General features: G+C 39.5%; 1 protein-coding gene across 5 annotated transcripts in view; it reads right to left on the reverse strand.

Annotated features, from left to right (window-relative positions):
- CHD2 (chromodomain helicase DNA binding protein 2) overlaps positions 1–25,852 on the reverse strand; it is a 178,359-nt gene that overhangs the window by 84,342 nt on the left and 68,165 nt on the right. For 4 of the 5 annotated variants that reach the window (XM_023220850.2, XM_023220854.2, XM_023220852.2 and 1 more), the window contains 10 exons: positions 24,884–25,115; positions 22,127–22,213; positions 20,388–20,449; positions 11,382–11,489; positions 9,042–9,182; positions 6,972–7,105; positions 5,887–6,112; positions 4,162–4,262; positions 2,823–2,867; positions 2,476–2,654 (listed from right to left, as the gene is read on the reverse strand). In XM_023220850.2, coding sequence (XP_023076618.1) covers positions 2,476–2,654; positions 2,823–2,867; positions 4,162–4,262; positions 5,887–6,112; positions 6,972–7,105; positions 9,042–9,182; positions 11,382–11,489; positions 20,388–20,449; positions 22,127–22,213; positions 24,884–25,115 — 1,315 coding nt within the window. The remainder of the gene's footprint in view (positions 1–2,475; positions 2,655–2,822; positions 2,868–4,161; positions 4,263–5,886; positions 6,113–6,971; positions 7,106–9,041; positions 9,183–11,381; positions 11,490–20,387; positions 20,450–22,126; positions 22,214–24,883; positions 25,116–25,852) is intronic. The other variant, XM_023220856.2, reaches the window with a different exon arrangement.

Here is a 25,852-nt window from a genome sequence, read left to right on the forward strand (position 1 = left end):
CTCACTGTAAGCTCTGCCTCCCAGGTTCACACCATTCTCCTGCCTCAGCCTCCGGAGTAGTTGGGACTACAGGTGCCTGCCACCATGCCCAGCTAATATTTGCATTTTTTGTAGAGACAGGGTTTCACCACGTTAGCCAGGATGGTCTCGATCTCCTGACCTCATGATCCACAGGCCTCGGCCTCCCAGAGTGCTGGGATTACAGGTGTGAGCCACTGTACCTGGCCAAAAATGTAAATTTCATGTGTGAATCACCAGCTCACTCCATCACCCCTTTCTTACGGTTTATATTCCATAAGCCAGAGTTGGTTCATCCTCAAATAAAATATTTTTAGTTAACTTGTCCCTTTCCTAAGTCTATGAACATCATTAAATAGCACTTTATGCCTTCTCTATTATATGGCAGTGAGTCTCCTGCTTTCAGAAACAATTATCTTCATGTTATCTTATTCTAAAAAGTACAAAACATTGCCTCCAGCTGTCATATGCTAAATGCAGTTGATCTACACCGTAATAGGATTTGTAAATTCAGAAATGCAGCCCATCTACCTTAAACCCTTTAAATTGTGTGAATTTGGTTTTCCCTTCAGAAACAACAAGGTTCTGAAGAGAAGGTTGTTTTCAGCCCCACAGGCTTGAGGGGTAGCATTCTAGTGAGGTCAGTCTCTATGGTTTGCATAAAAACGTGGATTCTGTGGCCAAATCAGTTTAGGAAACAACCGATCAAAAAGTTATACAAACTTCTTTACTCATGACTTTTCAAAGTCTAAAATGTGTGTCCATAGTGTGAATTTACAGGAGAAATTTATTCAGGGATATATCCCAAAGTTACATGGCCAGAAGTCTTTTTTCAGGGGACATTTCTCTGAAGATTAGTGCTCTATAGGGTACATTATGAGAAGTATCATCCTAATAAGAGTATTTGATAAGGTTACTGATATATTCAGCTCTCCTATGAGGGCTGCTGGCAGTGAATGGAATCTGACATCCAGCCATCCATCCACTCCTACCAAACCTACCCCATAATTGTTCTCCCATCCACTCCTTCCATGCCACTGTTACTTCCCTTGTCCTCACACTACTTCTTCATTCATGGACTTCGATGACATCTTACTGGCTGGACCTTCTGGCTTTAATAATTACTTACTCCAGAGTCTCCTATATACTGCTATTAGATGAAGCTTTCTAAATAAAATACTGTTTTCATACTGCCACTGTACTCAGTAGTACCAATACCTAGAAGATAAAGTCAAAATACCCTTTGAGGTAGCCAAGACACACAGTTTGACCTTGATGTACTTGTCAACATCATTCCTCTTCTCCTAACCCCTGGAGTCTAGCAGTTCTCCTACTGAACTACAACTACAAGCATCTTTTTCTTGATACCTTCCATGGGAGGGCAATACCCTGGGCCCCCCTCTTGTCTGTCCAGCCAGCAGCACCAATCCATTATACAAGGGCCAGAGGCAGCTCCAGAACCACAACTTCCTCTTAAAACCCATTCAATGACCACTGGAGCTCAGAGACTTCTACATCGGTGCTTCTCTGATCACATTTTCCCTATCACACTCTTTGACCAGCAATTAAATACTGGTTTTCATAGATAGAATTCTAGTGCCATTAACATGAATGTCAACTTCTAGAGACATACCACTTGTCTGATATTTTATTACTGAGGACCCAAGCACATCACTTTCCTGATGGAATAAATTCCAAGGAAAGGATTTATACAGTCAATCTAGCAAATAAGCCTATATATTTAACTTCTTAGAATTCAAAGATACTCACCTTTTATATCACTTCCTGCTCTCAGAAAGGTTATCACAATCTTGCCCAGGTTGGCCTCAAACTCCTATGCTCAAGCGATCCTGCCACCTCAGCCTCCCAAGTAGCTGGAACCATAGGTGTGAGCCACTGCATGGTGGCTCACGCCTGTAATCCCAGCACTTTGGGAGGCCGAGGTGGGCGGATCATTTGAGGTCAGGAGTTCGAGACCAGCCTGACCAACATGGTGAAACCCCATCTCTACTAAAAATACAAAAAATTAGCTGGAAGTGGTGGTATGTGCCTGTATCCCAGCTGCTCAAGAGGCTGAGGCAGGAGAATCACTTGAACCCAGGAGGCGGAGGTTGCAGTTAGCCGAGATAATGCCACTGCACTCCAGCCTGGGCGACAGAACAAAACTTTGCCTCAAAATAAAATAAAATAATAAAATAAAAGTGCCTAAATCCTTTTAAGTACTCTCCAAAGTATCTCTATTTCTAACTATGTAAATTGCAAGATTAAAGAAGTCAACAAAACCATGAAATAATTCATTCTCTCCTTTTGCTTTAATGTCACATTTAAGTCACCTTCTTTCACTTCAAAATGGCAATCACCATTTTATTTTGTAATATTTTCTCAGCACATATGTGACCAATCCTCTGTATCAGTGTATCTTCTCCCTGAAAAAACAAAAGCCAACCATCACCATACCTTGCATTCTCTTGTTGGGATGGTTTTTGAGTTGTTCCTACTGTGGAAGCTGTCAATGCAATTCTGGAATTTCTTTCCAATGAGGGCTTCATCTTCCCAGCTACACTCTGAATAGGGCAGTCCCATCCATTTACATAGATATTCAGGCTCATTTGAGGGTGCTGGCTTCCGACTGTGAGCTATTTCATATAAAAACATTTATAGATTAGCAACTGTCAATTAAAAGTGAAAAATGACATTCTGTTTTATGCATAAGCAACAAAACATCACGTGACAAAAGAAAATAATCTGCAAAACATACACTGTTCTGAAATGTTGAACATTTATAAATAAAATTTCTTGCTTACCTGGAAAATCTGTTTGACCCAATGTAGATTTACTTGTCTTTACAGCTAAACAAATACAAAATAAGAAAAGTTATAAACACAATGAAGAATGAAACAGTTTAGGTTCTATGAATAAGAATGCAAATAGATTCTACTACCGCACACCTTAAAAAAAAAAAAAAAAAAAAAGATCGGGTACAGTGGTTCACACCTGTAATCCCAGCACTTTGGGAGGCCGAGGCAGGCAGATTGCTTGAGGCCAGGAGTTCAAGACCAGCCTGGCCAACATGGTGAAACTCTTGTTTCTACTAAAAATACAAAAATTAGCCAGGCGTTGTGGGGGTGGAGAGTGCCTATAATCCCAGCCACTGAGGAGGCTGAGGCAAGGAGTATCACTTGAACCCAGGACACAGAGGTTGCAGTGAGCCAAGATCACGCTACTACACTACAGCCTGGGCAACGGAGCGAGACTCCATCTCAAAGAAAAAAAAAAGGAAGAAGAAAAAAAATTATTCTTCTCATCTCTCTCTCAGGCTGGCACTCCACTTCTCTGTCTCTCCTTGTAAGAAAACTCCCCCAACAAGTTGTTTATACTTGCTATCCCCTCTCATTTTCTCTGGAACCTACCCTAGCTGCACCCTCACCACTCCATGGATGCATTTCACCAGTGCCAAATTCACAGATCAAGTCTCAGTCCTAATCGTCCTTGACTGACAGCGTTTCCTCCCTCCTGGCTATGTGAATCACTTGGCTTCCAGGGACCCACTCTCTCTCAGCTCTCCTCCTGTCTCACTGACTGTTCTTTCTCAGTCTCCTTTGCCAGCTTCTTTCTGACTTCCAAAAGCTGAAATGCTCTCATACTACTTCTTACCATGTGGTACTCTATTTCTGATGATCCTGTTCAATCTTAGCCTTTAAATACTATCTAAATACTGATAAATTTCCAAATTTAAATCTCCAGCCCAGACTAAGAGTTCTAAGCTCCAGGTTCACATATGCTGCAGCCTTCATTATATTATCCAATTAGATGACTAAGAAGTAAATCAAACTTACAAATATCAAACTAAGGTCTTGGTTCTCACTCCAATGATCGGCTCTTCCCTTCATTTCTCTACTTCAGTAAATGGTACCTCTATATTTCTACATGTTTAGGCTGAAAATCTTGACATGATATTTAACACCTCCCTCTTTCCTCCCCCACATCCAAATTTACCAGCCAATCTCCTTAGCTTTTCCTTTAAAATAAATCTAGGACCTGTCTAGTCTCCAAAGTGCATTTTTTAATTTACATTACTCCCAAAAGCAAAAGCCATTATTCCTTGAGTTCAAACATGGCTGAAGTGAGTTACCATGTACTTACCTATTACTCTTTCTACTATCTGATACTGTTTATTCAACTCTGAAGCCAGCTCCTGTTGGCAATTGAAATATTCTACATCTTCAGGAGAAACCTTCCCTAACCTGGATGGCAGACAGACAGAAAAAGTACACATAAACTAAAGTTTGGGGATCCACACACATACATCAAAGCAAAAGTCAAAGGTGGAAAAGAAAATCTATTTTTTACTCACATCCGCCCCTTGAGTAATCTTTACTAGTAATTAGGCCAGAGATTTTACAAAAAAAAAAAAAAAAAAACACTTTTAGAAAACACTGAAAACCTTACACTCATAGAAGGATATACCAGTTACCTGCCTCTCTGATGTGTCCTGTTTAAAAAGAGACCTAAAAATAACTATTTTATGTGATAGATTCATGTGACAAATTCACACATCTAAACAGATCAGGAAAATAAAACTATGCCTTTTCTCATATATGTATGGGTTTTAGGATTGATTAAACATGACTTTTGGAAAACTAGTTATTCTTAGTACCAAAACTCTTCAGATGACAGCAGCAGCAACTTAACATTAGAATTATTGTATTACAGATGACTTCAGATTTCTAACTGCTGTACAAGCCTACCTCACCATCTAAGGGGTACATATTTTCATTTTTGAGTCAAAGGAAAAACATGTAATTTACTAAAGTAGCACATTTTGCACAGTAATAAAACCAGAATTACTGTCCACATTCCACACACAAAAATAGGCTGATCACACCACACAGACAGGTATGTCTTCAGGCTGAACTTGATACCATTATTACCCAGTTTAGGTTTGTGTGTGGTATAGCTCCATGTATTTCCCAAATACAACACCCAGACATTCAAGGCTGTAAGTAAACTAAACACACGAGGACTATCACAGTTTTAGTTACCTAATCATTTCCTTCACATCATTTCTGCAAATTGTATAAAACCAGAATATTTTAATTGTATCATAACCCAGAGAGTTCCAGAATATTCTTTCTTTTTTTTTTTTTTTTGAGACGGAGTCTCGCTCTATAGCCCAGGATGGAGTGCAGTGGCTGGATCTTAGCTCACTGCAAACTCCGCCTCCTGGGTTCACGCCATTCTCCTGCCTCAGCCTCCCAAGTAGCTGGGACTACAGGCGCCCACCACCTCCCCCGGCTAGTTTTTTGTATTTTTTTAGTAGAGACGGGGTTTCACCGTGTTCGCCAGGATGGTCTCGATCTCCTGACCTCGTGATCCACCCGTCTCGGCCTCCCAAAGTGCTGGGATTACAGGCTTGAGCCACCGCGCCCGGCCCAGAATATTCTTTACATCTAAGCCACCCCAGCCTAACTACAGGAAAATAACAAGGTGCTTAAGAGAATGAGCTCTGGATTCAGGGTGTCAGAATTCAAATCCTGAGTCCACCCACAGAATTGCTGTGTGCCGTATTCTCCCCATCTATAAAACGGGTAATAACAGTACAAATCTCATGCATTTATTGTGAAAATTTAAAGAATGTGTGAATAATGCTCCATAAGCTAGTTAACTCCAAAAACTTGGTAGTCATATATAAAAACATAGTATCTTCTGGTCACAATCTTATAAATTAGAATTGTAAACAGCTCCATGTTTAGATGATCAAAGCAAAATCTGAGATTCTAGATAGCTGTGATCTCCATGCATTATTTTAAAACCTCCCCTTCCCTCAGGCTGCAAATATATTTCTTTAATCCATGATGGAAATTGTACCATTGTTTGATTTCATCCTCTTTTTTCTTGAAGTTCTCTAGTTTTTTTAGGCCCTTCACTTTCTGTTGCTGTAAGGATTCTTCACTCTCCCATGTGCTGTGGATGTAAGACCAACCCTTCCACTTGATGAGGTACTGGATTTCACCTTCATCCTTTTCAGTGTCGAAGTCACCACTAGGGTCTCCATTAGCTTCAATCGCATATACAGTAGTAGAAGCTCCAGTGGCTGCAAAAGTATTAAGTACACTTGAAAGAGAGTATATTACACCAGATATTAAAAAGCTTCCCAAGAAAGCAATTCTCTAAAGACTCCCTTTTTGGATGAAGCATCAAAATAGTCCAACCTGAAATAAGTACAAACTCACAAACAGCACAGGATGGACTCAATCACAAATTTCAAGTATTTTAAAAATGTAAACCCAATTTTTACATATTCCAAATTTTGCAGGTGAAATCAAAGAAATCCCTTATCCAAAAACAATAAAAAACAGAGCAGTAACATCCTTTTGTTTTGGTCCCTTACTAACTCGTAAAACAAATCCCTCTCTCCAAGACTAAGGATAGAACATCAAAATATCCTCCTCCAACCTCCCCTACTCGAAGTCCCCTGTTAACTCTCTTAACCTCAATAGAAGACAGAATGAAGAAGAAAAAAAACGCCAAAAGAAAAAGCATTTCCTTTACGAAAGTTTAACGCAACTTAGTTATGAGATATCTAAATTAGATATTTAAAAATCGTCAATAGTACCAAAATATTTATTTAACCAGTTTGATATTTTCACAAGGAGATTAAGAAACAAATAACCAAAGATGGATTTGCTTAATGTGAATTAGCAGGCATCTCTGCTATATCACTGCTTTATAAAACATTGACACTTATCTATACTAGCTTAATTTAAAATCTTAAAGACATAATGGACACATTCCTTTGTCCTCAGCTCTGAAACACTGGGTCAGAAAGACTTCTACATATCACAACAAATACAGCAGTAGACTAAAATTCATCACATCAGAGCTAAAATACCTAAAAATCTGAGCCTTACTGAGCATATATAAAATGCAATTTGCTCCCCAAATACACATACCTCCTTTCTTTCCCAGTCTTGAATCTAAGACCTTTTCAATAGTTTCACTATTATCCTGCTGTTCATCAACTCCTTCTCCAGTCATTTCAATGAGATCATCTGAGTCAGTCTCAAAGTCATCATCTTCTTTGTAACTGCAAGAGGAATAATGCTGAATGAGAAATGATCTCTTCAGAATTAAACTGCCACACATAAGTATCACTAGAATAAGAAACCATACCCTTTTGGTTCCAAAAACATGTTGTTTTATAGATCTGCCATTTGGTAGGTTCAAAGCTTGTTTTTTTTTCCTAAAGAGCTGATGCATGCTCCTAAGCAACTGTAGGAAGTCTAACTCATATTTGAAAATAAAAATGCTATATTTATACTAATTTGTGTAAGCAAGATAAAGAAAAATATAAAGATACTTCTTTTTTTTCATTTTTTAGTATCAGATTATTATGCAAACAAGCAGACTACCACAAAAGAAGAAAAAGCATAATGGAAGAAAAAATGTGCTGCTATTTCATCAGGCAAAAAGAGAAGCAATATTTCTAAAATTAAAAATTTCAACCCTGTTTGTTGTCTCCCAGTAATAAGAATATGAAATTTAAGTATTCCCAAATTGTTGGAAGCTTCAACACAAGTACTTGCTGGTTTACAAAACGAAAAAGGAAAAACTTTGGCTAGGCGTGGAGGCTCACACCTGTAATCCCAGCACTTTGGGAGGCTGAAGAAGTTGGATCACGAGGTCAGGAGTTATCGAGACCAGCCTGGCCAAGATGGTGAAACCCCGTATTTACTAAAAATACAAAAATTAGCCGCCACAGCAGGCGCCTATAATCCCAGCTACTCAAGAGGCTGAGGGAGGAGAATCACTTGAATCTGGGAGGTGGAAGTTGCAGTGATCTGAGATCGTGCCATTGCACTCTAGCCTGGGCAACCGAGCAAGACTGTCTCAATATATATATATATATATATATATTTTATATATATATAATGTATGTAACTTCCCATTTAACATATATATATGTGTGTGTGTGTGTGTGTATGTAACTTCTCAATTTAATGATTGAGTCACAAGAAAGAAAAACAATCCTGGATGTAGTACAGTTATAGTAAGAAAAAGTGCTAGGCTATATACTAGCATACTCAAAGCCTAGACCTAGCTTTGGAATTATTAACTGGATACACTGAATAAGTAATGAATGTCTCTAGGATTCATTTTCACCATCTCTAAGAAGAACAAAAGAAGTCTGTAAAATCTAAAAAAAAAAAAAAACTTGATTTCTATAAAGTAAACGACTAGTGTTTGCATATATCTGTTCCTTTATTTCATTTTTTTTTTCTTTTTCTTTTTGAGACAGAATCTAGCTTTTTCGCCTAGGCTGGAGTGTAATGGCATGATCTCAGTTCACTGCAACCTCCATCTCCCAGTATTCTCCCACCTCAGCCTCCCAAGTAGCTGGGAATACAGGTGCATGCTGCCACCACACTTGGCTTTTTCTTACTTTTTGTAAAGACAGGGTCTCACCCTGTTGTCCAGGCTGATCTCAAACTCCTGGGCTCAAGCAATCTGCTTGCCTCAGCCTCCCAAATTGTTGGAATTACAGGCATGAGCCACTGCGTCTGGCCTATTTCACTAATAGTAATTCCTATTAATGCTTCATATCCTATTAGTACTTGATAAAATTAGATTCAAGTAGCAACACATTAAGTTGAACCTCAGAAAAATGTCTGTGACTCAAAAGAGCAATTCAGAAGTAGGAATATAACCCAAATATCTTTTATGAAAAAAAAGTTATGAAATGAAGATAATGCCACTAAGTCACCATTGGACAGGAGGTGAACTTGTGGTGGTTCTTTAACAAGAATGAAGGCTTCAAATGAGCTATTGCTACTCTTTTCATATTCCCCTTGGCTCAATACCATTCTTTTTGCAAGAAAGCTAACCAGATTTCTGAAAACAACTTCAGGACATAGGTTGTTATTTTTATCTATTAAGTGCACAACCCCGAAATTATGAGAACCAAACTCTAACCAACTACTTTATCACATCGCACCAGTGAAACATTCTGGGGCACAACTTACCTAACATTTTTAGCCGCTCTTCGACGAGTCTGCCTTTTGGGAGCTTCATCGTCATCATCATCCTCATCAGAAGAATCTTGCTTTTTTCTCTTTCCACGCTGAGTCTTAGGCTGCTTTTTAACACGAGGTTTGGGCACTGTTCTAAAATGAGAAGAGAAACAATAGCTAAGTCTTCACTCTATCATTTGGTGTCTACTTTATATTACAGTATTTCCCAGAGCAGTGGTTCATACATCAGAATGTAACATTTCACTTGGGGAATGTTAAACATGCATATTCTTGGGCCCTATTCCCTGAAATTCTAATTTACTAGAAATTTGGATTTTCAACAGGAGGGTCATTCTTTGTAATGCTGATAATCCTCACTCATTTATGGGAAAGAATGTGAATATTTCACAAATGTTCATCAGGATGACCTGATATAAAAACACATACACAGCATTTTGTTCATGGTAGTATCTCTTTGGCAGGCAAATTGGAAATAGCTATCAAACTATTTTACTTGTAGGAATTAACAGTTTTACTTGTAGGAATTAATCCTACTGCTATACACCTAAACAGGCAAGTATTCACTATAGCATTATTTGCAATAACAAAACATTAAGAAAACTCTAAATATTCTTCAACTAGCAACTAAACAGTACCATGTACTCATTAAAAAAAGAGTTTTCTGTATACTAATATGAAAGGATTTCCAGGATAAAGAAACCTACAGAACAAGAAGCAGAGGATGCTATTATCTGTGTGAAGAAAGCAACGCACAAGAAGTAACTATACATAAAGACTACCTAGGAGACTGTGTGCCCTGTCACAGAATTAACTTCGACAGACCAGGGAGATGGCCAGGACTGAAAGCCACAGTCTAGAAGCTCACATAAGGAAATCCCCAAATATTCCATCAGTGATAAAAAGGTGAAAGAAGTAAGAGAGGGAGAGAAATGAAAACTCATGCTCACATTTATTATCTCTTTCTCTCATACCTCCCATACCTTTCTCATAACCAAACCTAGACAGATGATAAAGGATGTAATAAATAATGAGTAAAATTCTAAAAGACAGAACTGGTGTGACATTTCAGTCCTGAAGCTTACACTGAGATAAAATAAGATAAAATTCAGTTGACAAATTCCCCTGCTAGGGTTGGGGGGTAAGCACAATGTCCTAGGCCAGAGATTAGCAAACTTTTTCTGTAAATGGCCAGAGAGTAAATACTTTAGGCTCTGCCAGCCAAGAGGCAAAATGGGGCAAAACGTCCTTAACGTAATGAAAGAAAATAAATTTTCACAAAATTTTTTATAAAATTCAAAATGAAATAATCAAGTACATTTACTGCTATGTATCTACTAATGAGAACAGAATTGTTTTTGAGGGGATAACATTTCACTTAATTGGAGTTCAAATTTAGTGCTCTCTATCCTTAAACTGTAAATTAGAAATATTCATCTATAAAAACTATTCTTAGCTCACAGTTCATATAAAAATAGGTGGTGGATTAAACTTGGCCCAAAGGGCATAGTTTGCTGAGCCCATTCTAAGCAATACTATAAGAAGATAATTTTCCCTGGGGCCTGTCTGTCTTCTGACTCCCTTTTCCTGTCATCACTATCTTAGGTTGCCATCTGTCAGATCAAAAATTAGCATAATTTGCTGCTATTTCAGCCTACCTCCTCCTCTACACAATCAGATTCTTTGTTTAATGTTATATAGATTTTATGAACAAGGTAATAAACCACTCAAGTATGCTTTAAGCCAGGCAAACAGTGTTTTAAACAATTTGTTCTCCCAAAAAGAGACTGTCCCCTGGCCAAACATATAAGGAGTTTTACTAAAAGCGGAAGACATGTTTGCCCCATGATAGCTAGTCTGTGAACTAAGAATCAGTAACACCTGCAGTGTAGGCTGGCTGAAAGTGAACCACAGACATCTAAAACCCAGAATCAAAACACAATGTATCTCATTAAAGCTCTCAGGCCGGGCGCGGTGGCTCAAGCCTGTAATCCCAGCACTTTGGGAGGCCGAGACGGGCGGATCACGAGGTCAGGAGATCGAGACTATCCTGGCTAACGTGGTGAAACCCCGTCTCTACTAAAAAAAATACAAAAAACTAGCCGGGCGAGGTGGCGGGCGCCTGTAGTCCCAGCTACTTGGGAGGCTGAGGCAGGAGAAAGGCGTAAACCCAGGAGGCGTAGCTTGCAGTGAGCTGAGATCCGGCCACTGCACTCCAGCCTGGGCGACAGAGCGAGACTCCGTCTCAAAAAAAAAAAAGAAAAACAAAGCTCTCATTCTAGCACACCACCATCCAGCTCATCCAGAAGTAGAGATTTTAAGCAAACAGTGCACCTTCTGGGGACAGGTCTTCTGGCCTTTACTTTCTTTTGCTCTGGCTCACTCTCTGCACTGGTGCCTTGCTCCTGTTCATCTTCTGAGGGTTCCCGTTTCCATTTTTCTCTGCGATCAAAGCAAAACAAAATAATTTTTTTCTAAAAGAATCCTTGAAGATAAATGATCCAACAAAACCAATTTCAATGTTACTATCCAAAGGGCAGAACATGCATATTTTAGATATGCTAAAAGAGATTCTAGCTCCGTTTAAACTTGAATTGTGATCCTTCCTGGACTACATAATATCTATTCCTATTTTATCTCCAGTAACAAAAATAAATAAAAATGGATATATATGTATTTTTTTAAATTTACTGCTATTACTGACAAGACTGAAACCACAACATGCACAAGATCAGTGGTTCCAAAACTTTAGAATGTATCAGAACCACCTAAAGGGCTTGTTAAAAAAGATTTCTGGGCCAAGTGAGATGGTTCATGCCCGTAATTCTAGCACTTTGGGAGGCCAAGGCGGGAGGATCACTTGAGTCCAGGAGTTCGAGACCAATCTGACCTCTCTACAAAAATTAAAGTTAAAATTTTAAAATTGAGACAGGCCTGGTGGAGTATGTCTACAATCCTAGTTACTAAGGAGGCTAAGGAGGCAGAAGGATCACTTGAACCCAGGAGTTTGAGGTTGCAGTGATCTGTGATGTTGCCACTGTACTCCAGCCTAGGTGATAAGAGCGAAACCCTGCCTCCATCTGCCCCTCCCCCACAAAAAAAATTTCTGGGCCTTAGAGTTTATGATGCAGTAGGTCTCAGGTGAAGCCTAAAAAATATGAATTTCAACAAATTCAAATAATGTTGGTACTGGGTAGAAACTCTGAGAACCACTATACTAGATATTGTAAGTCTTTAGAATACATTTAAGGAAACAGTCCCTAAAATTATTTTTCAACAATAAACCTATCATATAACTAAATAATGTGTTCAGCTACAGATGTAGTTTTTATTAATTATTAGATACAGTAGATGTTCCTTTGCTCCTTGAGATCTTAGAAGGCTTGAAAGAGCCATAACCTACAGGTGTCCTAACTACCCCAAACAGTTTTAGTTTACTTGAAAATCAAACAAGATATTGCAGGGACCTCACTCATTTCTCACCTGCAGGGAAGAGGAAAGAAACGTAAATAGCTGCTGGGCATGAAATACCTAGGAAGAAAACTGACAAGCAAGTGCCTGGGGTTTCTCTGTAAATAAAACAATACCAATTTGTCTATGGGTCACTTTATAGGGAATGAGGTCATACTAAAGACAACAGCTACAGAACTGCAAAGTCAAATCAATATTCTTCATGGGAGAACAGGTCAAAGTAACAGTGAAAGCTTACTAAAAGGAGGTGGCTAATCTGCAGATTGAGAACCTTTCTAAAAGCTACAACAGTCACCCTATACCTGAATTGGTAGAGACCTTAGGGGGAAAAAACAACAATTCAGGCCTTCCATGGACAGTCAGCAGAGCGCTTTTATGAATATTACTCAACTTCTACTAGCACTGCGTGTTTTCATATGCATTTCCCCAGCAGATGGCTCCTTGTACACCAAGCCTTTTTGTTCCGACTTTGTACCAGAGATTAGCCAAAGTCAGGCAAATGGAGATGTTTCTTTGTTAGGATAAAAAAATTAATTAATTAAAGATGCACAGTCAATCAGTCAGACAGGTAGGGGTGCTACTGGTAAGACAGAAAGGCCTGTTAGTATTGCCTAATATCCTTCAGTCTCTTTAAAACAAAGACCTTCGTATATACACTCTGGACACTGGTCTAATTCTGCTTCCCCGGAGCACAGTACAATAAATGTTTGCTAAGAATCCAAGGAATATAAGGTGATCACCAGGAAGGAAGAAAGGAAGATGTTTACAGTAAGTGGGAGACCAGCACATGAGTCTGCAGTCTCCCTTAGACCAAGTCCACAACAGTTTACCCCTCAGAGGGTGTTTATACAGTCACACCGGAGACAAGTAGAAGCATGCTTGAAAGAATAAGAACAGCTATTGCTTCAGACAAGAAAGATCCTCAGTCACCAATAAATTCTAATTACCGTATCTCCCCCAGGAATTGAGAACCTAAACCAGGGCTACCAATGAGGTCCACTTCTACAAGTATGGGAGACAGCAAACACAGAGAATGGATGTGTTGAGGCTAGAGTTTTCCAGTTAGATTACAGATTTAGACTTATGAACAATCGGGAGACTTAGAATCTCCCAATATAAGAATGCAAAAAAAAATTTAAAAAAACTTAGCAAATCAGCTAGTCTAAAGCTCTCCTCCCAGAGAAGGAAACTGAAGTGCAGTGAGGAAATGAGTTGCTTGGCCATATCACCAACCCTCAGCCCTGCTACTCTCAATCATAACTCACTGAGGACCAAAGAATCAGAAAACATTAAAGCCAGGCTTACACATCCTAGGAGTATTTGAAAAACTCAGTGTTTAAAAGGCCTAAGTGTGTGTGTATGTGTATTTGAAACTGGTTGGATTCTTTCAAGTTTTCTTTTAATTTACAAGAACAAGAAAAAAGATAGTAAGGACCAGCAATACTAAGTCACTGTGAAGAAAGAGCGAAATGAAAAAGGTGACTGAGCAGGTTACAAAGAAATTACTTCCCATCCCTACAGATGTATAAGGCTCTCCCACATGTGAAACTGCTGTCCTCTCCTACATTACTGGCCTCTTATAAAATACAAATCTTATCAAGACTCCACCACTAAGCCATACATTGTAAGTCAGGCTACAATAAAGGATAGTTTAAGACACAAGATTGTGAGCAAAAAAATGTGACTTGGAACCAACCCAAACGTCCATCAATGATAGCCTGGATTAAGAAAATGTGGCACATATACACCATGGAATACTATGCAGCCATAAAAAAGGATGAGTTCATGTCCTTTGTAGGGACATGGATGAAGCTGGAAACCATCATTCTCAGCAAACTATCGCAAGGACAAAAAACCAACCACCACATGTTCTCACTCATAGGTGGAAATTGAACAATGAGAACACTTGGACACAGGAAGGGGAACATCACACACCGGGGCCTGTCGTGGGGTGGGGGGAGGGGGAGAGATAGCATTAGGAGATACACCTAATGTAAATGACGAGTTAACGGGTGCAGCACACCAACATGGCACATGTATACATACGTAACGAACCTGCACGTTATGCACATGTACCCTACAATTTCAAGTATAATAATAAAAAAAAGAATACAGACACACACACACACACACACACACACACACACACACGTGTACCAAAGGAAACATAATATCCATCTTAAGAGGCCATTAACAGAAGCCCCTAGATACTGTAAAAACACAAAATTCAACTAAATTTTTCCCAAAATTTTGAGAATTAGGGAGAAAAATACCAAGATTTAGCCAAAAGGCCGCAAGGCAATGTAAATAGACATGGAAAAAGTCAAAATGCAACTTAAATGTATATAATTTTCTTCCTTTATTGGGAAAAGGTGGTTGGCTAGACACAAATCCTAAGATAGACAAATCAACTCTAATCAACTATAAAGTAGGAAATGAACAAAAGCTACTTTTAAATATAGTGAGCCAGAACTTTGACCAAGAGTTGGTAAGGCTTGCTATTAACTGTCTGTAAAAAAGAAAACTCCTTTTTCCTCCATTTAGAAGACATCTGGAAAAGAGGGAAGTAGCTACTTTTGTTTCTTCAATCTTCAGTAGATTCCCCCAAGAAAGGATGCCTTTCATAAAAATTCCAATGATCACAGGAAATCTGAGGCTAACAGTGATTCCCTTCCACTGTGTTACAGATATGTGACAATCTCCAATTCAAAACACTGGAAAAGGGCCAGGCACAGTGGCTCATGCTTGTAATCCCAGCACTTTGGAAGGCCATGGTAGGAGGCTGGCTTGAACCAAGGAGTTCAGGACCAGCCTGGACATCAGAGTGAGACCCAGTCTCTACAAAACATTAACAAATTAGCCTTGTGTGGTGGTGTGCGCCTACTAGTCCCAACTACTCAGGAGGTTAAGGTGGGAGAATCACCTGAGCCCAGGAGGTCAAAGCTGCAGGGAGCTGTGAATGTGCCACTGCACTGCACTCCCACCTAGTAAGAATAAAATGCTGTCTCAAAAACAACAACAAAACAAAACCACCAGGACCAGGAGTCAACAAAAATCTTATGCAACACTGAGCAAATCTGGATAACATTAACAGGTAATGCACGAAAAAAGAGTTCAATCAAAACAGCATGAGTTGGTTAAATAAAATTCAATGTTTTGTTTGTATGACTCTAAGTCAGAGACACAATCTCAGATACTCACAGGGGCCAGATGAGAACAAAATGGAGAACTCTTGGTCTGTCACTGTTTTTGTTTTTTTTTTTTTTTTTTTTTGAGACAGAGTCTCGCTCTGTCGCCCAGGCTGGAGTGCAGTGGCCGGATCTCAGCTCACTGCAAGCTCCGCCTCCCAGGTTTACACCATTCTCCTGCCTCAGCCTCCCGAGTAACTGGGACTACAGGCGCCTGCCACCTCGCCCAGCTAGTTTTTTGTATTTTTTAGTAGAGATGGGGTTTCACCATGTTAGCCAGGATGGTCTCGATCTCCTGACCTCGTGATCCGCCCGTCTCGGCCTCCCAAAGTGCTGGGATTACAGGCTTGAGCCACCGCGCCCAGCCGGTCTGTCACTGTTACATGAGCCATGCATTACCAAATTTTCTCAAAAGAAGCTAAAAACACAGATTGTTATGCACCATCTCTCAATTAAATGATGCCAACTAATTTTTAAAAATTTTAAATATTGTGCAGGTACATTGTGCTATATAACTTCTTCCAAGCTTTAAAAATATGAATACAGCTGGATGTGGTGGTACGTGCCTGTAGTCCCAACTACTGGGAAGACTGAAGCAAGAGGACCACTTGAGCCCAGGAGTTCAAGGTTGCAGTGGGCTATGACCACACATCTGCACCAATAGAGTAAGACCCTGTCTCTTTAATTAAAAAAAAAAAAAAAAAAAAAAGGCTGGGCGCAGTGGCTCATCTTGTAATCCCAGCACTTAGGGAGGCCGAGGCGGGTGGATCACCTGAGGTCAGGAGTTCAAGACCAGCCTGGCCAACATGGTAAAACCCCATCTCTACTGAAAATACAAAAATCAGCTGGGCACAGTGGCGCATGCCTGTAATCCTAGCTACTCGGGAGGCTGAGGCAGGAGAATCACTTGAATATAGGAGGCAGAGGTTGCAGTGAGCTGAGATTGTGCCATTGCACTCCAGCCTGGGCGACAGAGTGAGAGCGCATCCCAAAACAAAAAAACCTAATACACATCATGACGGGGTAATTGATCTCTTTATAATTCTCCAAAGAACACAGCCCCTTGCAAGACTGCATTCTTCAAAAACATCAATGTCCTAAAAGCAAAAGAAGGCTGTGAAAATGCTCCCAATTAAAGAAACCAGACATGTCCTTTGCAGGGACATGGATGAAGCTGGACACCATCATTCTCAGCAAACTATCGCAAGAACAGAAAACCAAACACCGCATGCTCTCACTCATAGGTGGGACTTGAACAATGAGAACAGTTGGACCCGGGGTGGGGAACATCACACACCTGGGCCTGTCGTGGGGTGGGGGGAGGGGGGAGGGATAGCATTAGGAGATATACCTAATGTAAATGACGAGTTAATGGGTGCAGCACACCAACATGGCACATGTATACATATGTAGCAAACCTGCACGCTATGTCCATGTACCCTAGAACTTAAAAGTATAATAAAAAAAAAAAAAAAAAGAGACCAGACATACATGCAACTAATTGCAGTAACTGACCCTAAACTAGATCCTGTAGTAGAGATGGAAAAATAAAAAATATTACGAAAGACTTTACTGGGTTAACTGACAAAACTGAAATATGAATTAGACAAAACTATATCAGCAACCAGGTGTGGCAGCTCAAGCCTGCAATCCCAGCACTTTGGGAGGCCAAGGCAGGCTGATCACGAGGTCAAGAGATCGAGACCACCCTGGCCGACATGGTGAAACCCCATCTCTATGAAAAATACAAAAAATTAGCTGGACGTGGTGGCACATGCCTGTAGTCCCAGCTACTCAGGAGGCTGAGTCAGGAGAATGGCGTGAACGCAGGAGGCAGAGGTTGCAGTGAGCTGAGATCACGCCACTGTACTCCAGCCTGGCGACAGAGCCAGACTCCGTCTCAAAAAAAGTACATCAGCAACGTTTTAAACCTAAGTTGAAACTGTACTGTACTGTGCTTATAAAAGAGAATATTCTTATTTTTAAGAAACATACCTTACATATTTAAGGGAAAGGGGTAGAAGGTAAAATTCTATGAATTTTGGTCTCAAATAGTTAATAAAAAACATTATGTGTGTATATATACAAACATACACAGGCTGGGTGCAGTGGCTCACGTCTGCTAATCTCAACATTTTGGGAGAGCAAGTTCAGAGGATAACTTGAGGCCAGGACTTTGAGACCAGCCAGGGCAACATAGTGAGACCTCTATGTCTACAAAAATACAAAAATCAGGCATGGTGGCCCACACCTGTTTTACCAGCTACCTGGGAGGCTGAGGTAGTAGGATCACTTAAGCTCAGGAGATTGAGGCTGCAGAGAGCCAAGATTGCACCACTGCACTCAGCCTAGGCGACAGAGCAAGACCCTCTCTCTTAAATAGCACCCACAACAATAAAGCAAATGAAGGAAAAATGGTAACCTGGGTAAAGTATACAAGGTGTCCTTTGTACTGCACTTTCATTCTTGCAACTTTCCTAAAGTTTAGAATTAATTTTTTAAACCAATTTTACAAAACTGTCCCTTCTTAAAAACTCTAAAATGTGTGAATAAAATCTGAAGGGTTTCAGAAAAGCGTTTCTTTGTGCCAATATTTCAAACCTTTCACTCTCTGAGTGAGTCTCTCTCAATTCTGAAATGCATGGGCCCACACATTAGGTTATGTTACACTTGCTCAGCTTGGATCACAGAAGCCTCCTAAAGTGCTGTGCCTTGCAACTTGAGTGTTAGCAGCTACAAGACCTCCTCTAATTAATCTTTCAGGAAGCTCAACTGGTGACTCAGGGGAAGAGCTCTCTATAAATCCACAATACTCACCAGCTGGCCAGAGAATAGCAGAAAGGAAGACTAGCCCAGTGTCCAAACACACGAACATGAGGGGAACTTCCTACCTCAGCCCAAGGCAGTTCCTATGGAAGAGCCCTAGGGTAGGGAAGCAATATGAGAAAGAAGACAGATCCCACTCTGCAAGGAACTAAGAAGTTCTACTCAGGAAAAGAAAGGTCCACATATGCTACTGAAGGTTGCCAACTTTGGGGAATTCTTAAGACTGTTAAGTGGTGGGGCACAGTGGCTCACACCTGTAATCCCAGGAGACCGAGGCTGGAGGACTGCTTGAGCTCAGGAGTTTGAAACCAGCCTGAGAAACACAGTTGAGACCCTGTCTCTACAATAAATTTTTAAAAACTTAGCTGGGCATGATAGCACACGCCTGTAGTCCCAGCTACTCTGGTAGCTTAGGTGGGTGAATTAAGTCCAGGAGGCCAAGGCTGCAGTGAGCTCAGATCAAGCCACTGCACTCCAGCCTGAGCAACAGAGTGAGACCCTGTCTCCAAAAAAAAAAGGCTGACAGGAATATGAGCCAGAGTAAGTGCAATGTATTATACAGTGACTGAAAAAAACGCTGGCTTCTGCACACACAAATAAGGCCGTTAAAATAGGAAGTCAAGAATTCAAGCACAGCACCATTTAACTTGCAGTCAAGAGACCAAAGGAATGTAGCCAGAGAGTGAAGTAAGGATTACATGTGTTGATTTCCCAGCGTGTAATCAAGGTGGACATTTCAGGAAAGATACTCAAAAGGCCATGAGACCAGTAAGCAGATAATAGTCTCCCAACCAGACCATGAGACTGGGGTAGAACAAAAGCCTTCTAAGATGACAAGTGCAGTTTGCTTACAGTTACTATTTCTCCAAAACACAAATGAAAACTGAATGCACTCTAGCAGGGCAATATTAAGTACTTGAATTTTCTGTAAGGCTCTGTAATACCCTACATGTATTTAATGTCACAAAATCTTAGCACAGTTTCTAATAATCCTGTTGGGGAGACAGTATTACTTTTTCCTGGAGATGAGGAAATGGGTTTTAAAATCTCAAATGACTTGCCTTAGGCCACTTACTAAAGATTAATAATATTTTCCAACACAGAATATGTACCGAGAGCTCTTAATAGAAGCCATGGGCAGTTGTTTAACATGAGAACCCCTGAACTGGTATACAAAGTTTTGAATACCTACATTTTCGAGAGAAGCTATAGAACTCAGATTGTCAACAGGATTCACACCCTCTCCAAAAAATGACTTTAAAAATTATTTCTCAAAAAAAATCAAATAATTTCGTATCATATAAATAAGAACTTTTTAAATTAAAAAATAATGAACATATAAATCTATGTTATAAAGAAACTTCACATCAAGTCCACAAATTAAATTTTTCTGGCTTATGAACTGCAATATTAAAATTATACAGAAACAACAATACATAATTTCTTACCAAAATGGATGTTCAGCCAATATAATTCTGCCATAAAAATGGCAAATCTACATTTGTTCCTTGCTTACTACAACACCAAATACCTCTGTACTTGTTATTTATATATATTTTTCTGAAAAAAATCAATGGGCTAATTGGGTTAACCCAATGGAAGAAGCTGAGATTGATCCCAAACAACAGCCCAAGTATACGTGGACTCCTTCCATGTGTTAAACTGAGAATCTTGGGTTTCCAATGCTGCTGCTGCTATTGCAACAGGTCAGGGTAGACAGTCACCCGAGCTAGTAAGAGAGACAGAAGCAGACTAAGGGACCTGGAGTAGACTAAAGACACAATGAAGGCAGTCCTAGAAATGCTGACAAGTTTGAAACTACTAGATTTAATAATTTCCCCCATGAAAGACTTACTGTTTTTTCAGCTGCCTCTGGCCTCTTCTTTTTGGGCTCCCACTCTCAGACCCGCTACTTGCCTTCAGTGTGTGAGGGGGGAAAAATGATTACAGACTTTAATTCACAGTTCTTAGGGACAACACTATCTCCTGGATCAACAATCTACTCAATATACCATTATTCAATATGAGCTTTTAGACAGAAAGAAACCTAAGCACTTGCTTGGTGGAACTCCCTCTTCTTTTGATTTGAAAATTAATCTCTCTCTGCTATTACTGACTTATCTCTAAAGTCAGGAAATATTTATCTCAGCTTGACTTCCAGAACAGCAATATCCAATAACTTTCTGTAACGATGTAAATGTCCCATATCTACAATGTCCAATACAGTACCCGTCAGCCACATGTGACTACTGAGCACTTAAAATGTGACTGATGTGACTGAGAAATGGAATTTTTAACTAATGTGAATTTTAAAAGCCACAGGTGAGTAGTGGGGACCATACTGGATACTGCAGATTTAGAATATCAAATAAAAATGCCACAACATTTAGTCAGTGTGCCTTAAAGGCACCAACTACTGAAGTATTCATTTTAGACTCATTTAAGAGTATGTTCACTCATGAGCCAACAATGTTCTGCTAACAGCACTAGGCCAAGGAAAGTTTACAGTCACAGACATTTCAATAGCTCTTTCTCTCCAAAATTAGGGAAAATAGCAAACTACTCCTATTGCTGTTAATCTTGTACCCTACAGAGAATGTGTTAATTAATATATAAAAGAGGAAAAGATTTCTACAACTATGTGATTGGTTTTAACAAACATGGCTCAGTAACCTAGTGCTAGACACTATGGTAAACAAAACCAAAGGCAAACCAGCTCAGAGGTCACTGAAAATAAAACCACAAATGTAATGCAGATGTTAGGATAAATTAGATTTTTAAGGTACATTTATTTAAAAACCCACACCCAACTCACTGACCTGTGGCTATCAATATTTAACTTTCATCAGAAGTTCGTTATATAGCTAAGACTAGCAAAGTCCTCCTAAGAAAGCAGAAAGGGGACATTTCATTGAGACAAAAGAACCTCTCTTCAGGATCTAGTCTATAAATCTAATTCAGAATAAGAATCCACAAAAACATCACACAAAATGAGAAAGGTGAAAGAAGTCTGATTCTATAGACAACCAAGCCTGGTATAGAATATCAATTTTAAAACCACCAATCTATTCAATCTCTCACAATTAAGTATGTTTGAAACTCATTATATCTCACACTAAAAATGAGCAAGGAAACCAAATTTAAGAAGTTAAATAAAAGTAGATACATTAATTAAGCACTCCCTCCTCTTTCAGGAACAAATTCAAAACTATTTCTATTGCTATTTGTTTACCAAACAAGTTACCCATTTAATAAAAATCTAGGAGATTTAAAAAGTTAGGGGCTTAAAAAAGTAAACTTCTCACTATATAATCAATTTTCACTATGAGAAACAACCTAAAAAATAAATAATTTTGAGGTAAATTCTGTATAATACTCTACTAAAAAAATCACTATTATATGATCTTTCTGGTTAGATTCTTTTATTTGATTATTAACTTCTTGCCTTACTGTGTCTGTTCGTAGATAGCTCATATTAGAGTCACTTAACCCCCATGCCTGAAGTTCAGTCTTTTTAATGGTAACATATACCACAGTCAGAAAGAATGAAGACAGGGAGTTTAAATGCATGCCCTTAAAACATTTTTTCCTTACCTCTTCCTTAATATTAAATCGTGATGGTTCTTGCCTGCTTCGATTTGACCGCCTGACCCCATAAACATCAGGATATTCTTCCCACATCTGTAAAATTAAAAGACCATGCATTAATCTTTTTTCTTGACCCCCATTATTATTATCAAACATTTATTGCAATGGAAAATAATTCAAGTAACCAAATATCAAAGGGATTGTTTTGCTAATTTTATTTATTTTGAAAATAGGCCTATTATTCTAGGAAATATTAGTTTAACAATGTCTTCATTACTTAATAGCTATAACTCTACATGGTATACCGCTTACCTATCATTAAAATATAAACATACAGCTGAATAATATGGCAAGGTGAGACAGCAGCTGCTTCCACTAAAGACAAAGTATTTACTGATAAATTTTAAATTCCCTACTGCTTTGAGTTTCAGTCTTGACTGCACTAACCCACCTGTGAAACTGAAAATACAAGAAGCAAAGCCCCCATTAAGTCTAATTATTTAATTAGAATCAGGAATTTTTATTTTTCTGTAAGTTCCTCGGTCATGTAACATCCCAGATAAATGCAGATGAGGCATTGCTAACACATAGCTAGAAGTTCTCAGAAGGAGAACCACTGCCACCCTTTCTCTAATACATCTATTTTTATTCTGTAGCAGTAATTAGTCCTTTGCCTTTAAGACCTGATTTTTGTAGACCTGTAACAACCTTTAAGATCTGCAACAATCCTCACCAGTGATTTAAAAAATTTAAAGGACAGATTAGTTGAGGAGAAAAATCATTTTCACTTTCTTACCTGGAGATAACTACTACTAAGTATATTCTGTATTCTTTTAACAGAATCACATAGCAGCAAAAGGAATTTGAATGGTTTGTGGAACACTGACATGAAAAGGTATAACAGAAATTAAGCAAGTAGTAAAAGCTGAGATGAGAAATATGGGTTATCAAGTCACAGGTGACAGCTAACATCATGAGAATATTTGGAAAAGTAAGGCTCAGAACATGCACAAAAGAAGCCACTAGCTGAGACTTGTGAAATGCTTGCATTTAAAAGGGTAGGGCCAGGCATGTAATCCCAGCACCCTGGGAGGTCTAGACGGAAGGATAGCTTGAGTCCAGGAGCTCAAGACCAGCCTGAGCTACATAGGGAGATTCTGTCTCTACAAAAAATTTTTAAAATTAGCCAGGTGTGTCAGTATGTGCCTGTAGTCCCAGCTACTTGGGAGGCTGAGGTGGGAGGATCACTTGAACTCAGGAGATCGAGGCTGCAGTGAGCTGTGATTGCACCACCATACTCCAGCCTGGGTGACAGAGCAAGATCCTGTCTCATCTTTATGAAAAATGATCCAAATGTCACTAAGAAAGGACATTATCAACAATGACTTTAACAACAACAACAACATAAAAATGATGAAGTAAGCTGAAGAAAATCAAGGCTTCAAAAGAAAAGAAAATGGCCCAGGAATAGGCATTTTACAACTAGAATCCAATGTAATCATGTAATCCCAAGTCCACAGATTCTGTAATGGCCTTAGCATCACCTTGGAGTTAAAGGACAAAAGGTCCAACCAGAAGGAGTTAGGAATAACCAAGTAGTGGGAAATACAGGAAGAGGCAGTAAACATAAAACACTCTGAAAAAACCTGGCAGAGACAGGAAGGAGGGAAAAGAGCGCTTTACTCTAGCCTGTCTACCCATGCCCACCCGTGGACCTCTGCTAGAGCTATGAAAGTTTTACTCAACACAGGTTTTCATGGAGCCCTTATTAACCGGGAGGGCTAAATCATTTCGGTGTTACTACATCAACTAGTTTTATCACTCCAAGACATCAGATAGGCATTCTAGCTCAACTACTGTGACTTTATTACAGCATATATTGTAAAATTTACATCCTAAAATTATCTTGTGTTCTATATTTGCGCTTTTGAGAGCTGATATCTAAGTCAACTCTTCCATGAAAAATCTACCATGTGGAGATACTCACTACTGAGTACTCTTACATAAGTAATAAGCTTTTGGAGGAGGGCAGGGAGCTAACATGTGAAAACAATGTGAACACAGAAAACCAAGAGCCTTCCTTAGAAGTTCTCATTTTAGGATAATGATTATCAAAGGCACACTCCAATCATTCTGACTGGCTTGTAGGTCCATCCAATCTGTAACTACACATTATTAACTTTGGAACTGCTCACTTTAACCTTAAAAGTATATTTTAAGCTGGGCATGATAGCTCAGGTCCATAACCCCAGCACTTTGGGAGGCCGCGGCAGGTGGATCACCTGAGGTCAGAAGTTCAAGACCAGACTGGCCAACATGGTAAAACCCAGTCTCTGCTAAAAATACAAAAATTAGCCAGGCGTGGTAGCGGACACCTGTAATTTCAACTACTTGGGTGGCTGAGGCAGGAAATCACTTGAACCTGGGAGGCGGAGGTTGCAGTGAGCCAAGATTGCGCCACTGTACTCCAGGCTGGGCAACAGAGCAAGATTCTGTCTCAAAAATAAATAAATAAAGTTAAAAACCAAGCATATAAAAATTTGTCTCTCCTCCCTATAATTGGACGGTTCAGGTAATTTATTTTCCTTAATAGAGCAGAAAGAAGTCTTCATTTGTATCCTCAGATATCCTACTGTATATTACTAGAAAAAATGGCTGTAGGTTTCATTATCAAGATATACTAATGAGTTTTCATAAGCAATAAAGGTCTGCTAGCTTGTCCTAGGCTAGCAGCACATTTGTACTGCAGGGCAAAGTAGATACCTTCTTCACATCAGCTATCCGTTCCTTCTTAGAGGCTGGCTTCTCTTTGGCTTCTGGGAGGACTGTCTGGGATTTGGAACCTGCTGATTCACTCTCAGATTCCGACTGACTCTCAGAAGATTCAGAACTGCTATTCGACTCGCTGCCATGTCCACTTCCCGGATCACTTCCCTGCTCGCTTTCCGACTGACTGCCTGAGTCTGAACCCGAAGCTTCTTCAGAGGCTGAGTGACTTATTTTGAGAGAGAAAGAAAGAGAGAGATTTAAAAATACTTAAGAACTGCCACACGAATCTGCTTTAAAAAAAAAAAATTCTCATGGTCAAACATTTACAGATAGTAATGCTGATAATATAAGACCAAAGTCTTCAAATTCACATTTATACTTTTACATTCCAAATAATGTTATTGCTACCATTCTCAAAATCCCCAAAAGCTACCATTTCCTGAATGTTTACATGATGCTACAGAGCAGGTTATTTCTATGGACAGACTCTTGACAGAAACTCTGAACATGGATATTACTGTCCCCTTCATTCAAATGAGGCTGAACCGAGGCTCTTAAGTATTTAACTCCCACACCTAGTTAACATAATATGATTTGAAACCAGATAGATATGAATCCACTAAGTCTTATCTACTAAGTATCATTCCCCTCACAACAAGAAAAAAACAAAACACAGAACAAAACCAAACCAAGCAGGCTGGGCGTGGTGGCTCATGCCTGTAATCCCAGCACTTTGGGAGGCCGAGGCAGGCAGATCAGAGGTCAGGAGATCCAGAGCATCCCGGACCACATGGTGAAACCCTGTCTTACTGAAAACACAAAAATTAGCTGGCTGTGGTGGCACACACCTGTAGTCTCAGCTACTCGGGAGACTGAGGCAGGAGGATCGCTTGAACCCAGGAGGCAAAGGACACAGTGAGCCAAGATCGCACCACTATACTCCAGCCTAGAGACAGAGAGAGG

This window comes from Piliocolobus tephrosceles, chromosome 6, assembly GCF_002776525.5.
Source record: "Piliocolobus tephrosceles isolate RC106 chromosome 6, ASM277652v3, whole genome shotgun sequence".
Lineage (NCBI taxonomy): Eukaryota > Metazoa > Chordata > Mammalia > Primates > Cercopithecidae > Piliocolobus > Piliocolobus tephrosceles.